The 5,586-nt window shown below is 38.1% G+C and overlaps 3 protein-coding genes across 3 annotated transcripts; 2 read left to right on the forward strand and 1 right to left on the reverse strand.

The window, feature by feature from the left end:
- Nucleotides 1–670: 670 nt before the first annotated feature.
- Nucleotides 671–1,003, forward strand: LOAG_12159 (hypothetical protein; the record flags this gene model as incomplete). The annotated part of the gene is made up of 1 exon (XM_003147672.1): nt 671–1,003. One exon carries the CDS (start codon nt 671–673, stop codon nt 1,001–1,003), a length of 333 nt encoding a protein of 110 aa, XP_003147720.1.
- Nucleotides 1,004–2,111: 1,108 nt separating this feature from the next.
- On the reverse strand, nt 2,112–2,637 carry LOAG_12160 (hypothetical protein; the record flags this gene model as incomplete). Its single annotated transcript, XM_003147673.1, has 2 exons — nt 2,112–2,347; nt 2,532–2,637. 2 exons carry the CDS (start codon nt 2,635–2,637, stop codon nt 2,112–2,114), a joined length of 342 nt encoding a protein of 113 aa, XP_003147721.1.
- A 959-nt stretch (nt 2,638–3,596) lies between these two features.
- Nucleotides 3,597–3,905, forward strand: LOAG_12161 (hypothetical protein; the record flags this gene model as incomplete). Its single annotated transcript, XM_003147674.1, has 2 exons — nt 3,597–3,731; nt 3,822–3,905. 2 exons carry the CDS (start codon nt 3,597–3,599, stop codon nt 3,903–3,905), a joined length of 219 nt encoding a protein of 72 aa, XP_003147722.1.
- Nucleotides 3,906–5,586: the final 1,681 nt, after the last annotated feature.

A 5,586-nucleotide genomic window follows, 5' to 3' on the forward strand; every position in this document is an offset into this window, starting at 1 on the left:
CATAACCAAACTACTGGTTAATGAATAAAGGCAGTACGTTTAATTGTCTAACCACAGAGGAAACTTTATGTTTTCCGAAAATTCTAGCTTTCCCTTTTCTCAGAACTTCCAGCTCTTATCTGCTTTTTGATTAACCTCTCTCTGGAGGGCTGGTTTTGCATGAGGGTTAAAAGAAAATCTAGATTTCAAAACTACCTTGTTACAGGTATTTCACATTCCACTGCTCATAAATGAAACCTCATCTTTTACAAGGAAAGCGGCTGACATGAAGGAGAAGCTTGTTGAATAGTATTTGCGAAAATCGAACATTGATGGCTTGTTATCTTACTTTAGTTATTTAGTGTCATTAGTCGGTAATAATTATATTCTATGTCTATGCTTTGGAGAATATTGTTTTTGTGTGTGTTAAGAGTTCAATTTAAAGTCCCGGCGGAAACACGTGGCTGGCGTGGGTTCCGAACGTTGAAGGTGGCGTATGTGTGTGCGACGTACGTGTGCTGACATATGTGTGTGCGACGTACGTGTTACTGACATATGCGCGCGTGCGTGGCGTACGTGTGCACGATGTACTTAGGGCGTACGTTCGTATACGCGCCTATCTATACTTAATATGTATGTCAACTACGTGTTTACGAAGTGTGTACGACGCACGTATATGTGACACAGATGTATGCGTCGCACGAATACAAGTGTGCCAAATGCACGTTCGCCACATGCACACCGCGTCAGTACGCGTATGTCACATAAACATCGCATACACATGCGACGCGCTCACGCGCGCCACATTACAGGCCTTATGCTTGAATGTCATAAACACGTCACGTACACGTACTTTACTACTCTACGTCACACGTCACTCCCACGTAAGCAGCAAACACGTAAACGACGCGTACATCGGCGCACATACGTCTTTGCGTTATATACACGCGCGTCATGTACACACACGTTGCGTCACGTATACGCGCACCACACATCCGTCACGTGCAAAACGCCACGTACGTGACTGACAAGCAAAAAACAATAATAATAGTAATAATAATGAATAACAATAATTATTAATAATATTTTAATACACTTCTCATGATGACGAAGGCAACGGGAAGTCTGTCAAGGTAGAGATAACTGCATGAAGATGATAATAATGAGAGAAGTGTATGATGATAGAAGTAATCGCATGTGTCGCCGATTTTCTTGAATCGTGACAAAGATTAAGCGTTCTTCCTATCTCTTTGGTTGGTCAAACTTGGGTAATTAAACCTTTAATCTGATAAGTTGATTATTACAGAAACGAATTAACAATTTACAATATCAACAAGAGAAATTTAGCAACGTTATCAGCAACAAAAAAGAATCTAAATCACGCCTCCGATATTCCAGCCAACAGACTTGTTGGAACACATTTATAAAATGATTTTGGTGGTCAGGAAGCTTCACTTCTTCGAGTAAGGAAAATCCTGGTACAGTTCTGAGATTACAAGAATTAGCACCTTTGTTAGCGCATGTGGAATGGAATTCTTTGAATTTCAGGTTCTCGTTGAATTCGGCTGCGAAGCCTTCGGTATTTGCGTTGAGCTCGTTTTTTTAATTCATCTAGGTACTCCTCTCGCCATACTACTAGAGATCTTCCAATGTATAGAGCAGAGAGAATCCGGAATATAAGCTCTGAACTTTGTTTGGTCGGATGAATTTAAAGAAATAATCAGTCCCAATAAGTAGGGCTGTTTACGATAGCTCTTTAGGCTATCCAGTTGGATTCGAGATTTGATTGTACGTAAATCGTTGTTGGTCAGTTCTACTTGTAATTTATTCGTTACATGTTCCATCGTACTAACTTTGATTCATATGATTTTTTTCCTATCAACACTTATAGCAATTTCGGTTTTACTGGTGACGCACAATGTTCTATTGCCAAATGAAGCTATGGTCATTACTTATTCTTCGGCTTCTGGTAGATTTAAACGCGTGGCTGTCTTTAGAAATAAACAATAGTTGTGACCCTACATCGAATAGTGCTAGCGCCTTTTCTTGAGTTTTTGGCCTTTTCGGATTAACGACGCTAATTTTTTTGCATAGTAATAAAACCTGTTTATCTGCCGAATCTTTACGTTCGATCATGAGTTGGTTGTAACTGTGGATCCCAGTTCTTCCTTGGTTATTGATCCAGAGAGAACCGAAAGCTCAAGAACGATCTGCGACTCCACTCTGTTATCGTATTTAGCATCCAGCACAGTAATACAATTGTTTTTGTGATGATCAACACATTCTGCTGAATTGTGAAAACATAGTTTACTCGGAACTGGGCAATTCCTTTCCATATGCCCCTTCGGCACTCGTTGTCTCAGTGGTCCTTATTTCAAAAGGCATGCGGTCTTCTCGACTTGTTAATTTTGGAGTTTGAAAATTTAGTCAGCTGAGGATTGTTTGATTTAAACTAACTGATTGTTACGCGGAAATTTCTCTTCGTATGCATAGGTTGAAGTCGAACTCGGCTGGTTTCCGTGATTCTTGATGTGGCGAAATCCAAAACTAACCCATCCAGTTTGTTTGTGATTTGTATCGATTTGCAGCATTCAAAATTTCCTTTCGTTTCTTATTTCTGTGGGTCATCTGCGTATGGCAAATATACAGAAGGGCCATTGTACCAGTGCTTCATCTATTGCGGTACCGTCCGGGGATTTTATTGTAAATCTCCCCTCCTGCTTGTTGTGTCTCCTTTCCAGACATTGTAACTTCGCCCATCTGTCTACTATATCCTTCCGAAGTTTCGTCCATCTGAGACATCAGTTCTTCCACCACTCATCATTCATTAACCTACATTTATCCGATTATCTCCCTCTATTAATTGACTTCGCTTTATTGTACTGAACATTTCATTGACTAATAAATTGTTTTACGAATTCGTTATTTGTGATTGCAATTCAAGGTTCTCCTTTTACAGCAGTACTTATCGAAGGAAGTAAAGTTTTTCACTTTCCAGTAATATTTCGATTCAGTTCTTCTCTGCTTCCCTCACGACAATAAACACAAGTTTCCGGTGTCCGATGTCGGAAAACCGAGGGAATTCGTAACATGCATTGCAAAATCACATGACATTCAGCTAAGTCGTTAAATGTAAACATCGTGGTTTAATATTTCTCTCTTTTGCCATGCTAGTTAAATGTAAATATGATTTTTCACTTTTTTTTGGTTTTATACAAAATAGCTGAAACAATGTAAATATCGTATCAGATTTTTCAATATTATTATTGGCTTTATCCAGTAGTTAAAATCATATAAACGTCCTCATATTGTTGGAGTTTTTATTACCCATTATATAAGTCCCGTCCCCTCTACTTTTATGAATTTTTCTGAAATATTACTGACTACCGAAAACAACCCTTACTATACGCATCACTCCTATCCGTTTAATACTGTAATTATTCTCGTATTGTCATCTTGCTAATAAAACAAATCTTACTACTAATTTATTTGTGCCGGGTTATTATTGTCTTACGACCAAAAGGATTCACGTAAGCTTCCCTTTATCAATTTCTATTTCTTTAATAAAAAAGAACCAATCTTTTACGACAATTTTTTGGTGCCCGAGGCGAGGCGCGATGATCACTAGTACAATAGCAAGTGTTAAACCTGCAAGGGGAAGGTTAGAGAATCTCCTTCACAAAGTAAAAACAATGGATATGAAATCACTGGAGCGAAGTTTAGAAGCGAAAAAACGCTATGAATTTCACGAAGTAAGAATTATCGAAGGTAAAATTATGCGAATTTAAATGTGTAGTAATACGCTGAAATCTGCGAATGATAAGTAGCTCGAACATGTTCAGAGAACTTTAACGACAACAACAGATGATGAGGAAAAGTACGCGGAGAACACGGAGAAACGGGAGGTAAAAGAATCTTCGCACTAATACAAGAAGGGAAGGAAGCGGTTATCACTTTAGCTATGTACAAGAATGAAAATGAAATCGACCAAAAACTAATGTGATTGTCAAGAAACTCAAGCTTGCTTCGGAAAAATGAGACTCCAATTCCTCACCATACAGTCAACTTACCACAATTATCATTCCCCATCTTTAATGGGGATCGGATCCACGATAATGAGAGAATTCTTGGAGTTACGCTTATTATCTGTTATCACTTGTTACATACGTGGCGTTTTGCACGCGAATTATATGTGATGTACGTGATGTGTATGTGACATGACATATGTGTGCGCGACGTGCATGAGGCTTTCATCTACAATACATGTACGAGATATACCACCTACGTGAAGTGCGTCCAAGTGACATGTGTGTTGCGTGTTGACATTGTGTTGACATGTGTGTTATGTCTTATGCCCACACATCGCGTACATTACATCATGAACACGTCACGTGCACGCAAGTCACACACATATCCGTCACATTTGCGTCACTTGCGCGTACAGCTCAAACGCGTCGCGTACACGGACGTCATATACACGATCGTAACGTAAGCGCATGTAATAGTGAAACGTACACGTGCTAAGCGTACGCGTTCGTGACGTGCAAATACGTTACACAAATTTTACGTACACACATTCATACACATACACGTTTTCAAAGGCCATACCATCCAATTCAGCAACTGGATTATCGAAAACTAACAGCAGTTGAAAGTGACGAATACGATATGCCAACTAGCAAAACCGATAGCAATATCGAAAAAAAAAAGCAAAATCAAACATTTTTCACCATGGGACTGAGTCTCTTTCTCACAGAAAATTCAAGCAAAAACAAGCTTGTAGGACGATTATTTGAATATTTTTGGAGAGATGTAGATACTTTCTAGAATTTTCCATAACAGATATTTTCTAGAATTTTTCTAGTAGATGTTTTTGGAATTCCCTATGACAGATATTTTTTCCATGATAGACATTTCCATAATAGACACTTCTCGTAACTTCCACAACTTTTCTTTCATTAACTGGTTTAGAATGCCTATTGACATTTTCTTTAACAGTGGAAAACCATTTGATAAAATGTCACCATTATAATATAATTTATGATTACTATGCAAAATTCATAACTTTGAAAAAAGGTCAAAAGACACCTTGTGTAGGAAAATTGAAAATAAAAGAGTTTGATTAGGAAGGGTTTGTTCTTAGGCACAGACATTTTCTGGGAAGGTATTCTTCGTTTGGTTCAGGAGGAAGTTATTAATTCGCAGAGGATAGCAGGTTGTAATAACGCAGAGGATAGGAGTAAAATATTTATCGAAGAGAGTAAGGGATACAATGTACAGTCCAGTCCTTGGTTGAATGTTTGAAAAGGAAAATGATGACCTTCCAGTGATAGCCTTGAGTATATATACAATTTTAATTAACACGATGAGCATATTTGGGGGCGTGGTTTATGACAAACATCACAAAAAACTGTCAAAATCCGATTCCAACGAGAGGCTCTGTTTGCAACATCAAGCACTGCAATTAAGATCGGTTCTTAGACAAAGAAATTTAGCTTATGAGTGTGCTTTGTTTCGTAAAAAAAAAGATGTTAACTTAAATAAAGATAACAAAGAAAAACGCATGAGACAATGAATTTGAGGAATGTAAATTGGTTGAATGATTCA

This window comes from Loa loa (assembly GCF_000183805.2).
Source record: "Loa loa unplaced genomic scaffold supercont3.11, whole genome shotgun sequence".
In the NCBI taxonomy this organism is placed as follows: domain Eukaryota; kingdom Metazoa; phylum Nematoda; class Chromadorea; order Rhabditida; family Onchocercidae; genus Loa; species Loa loa.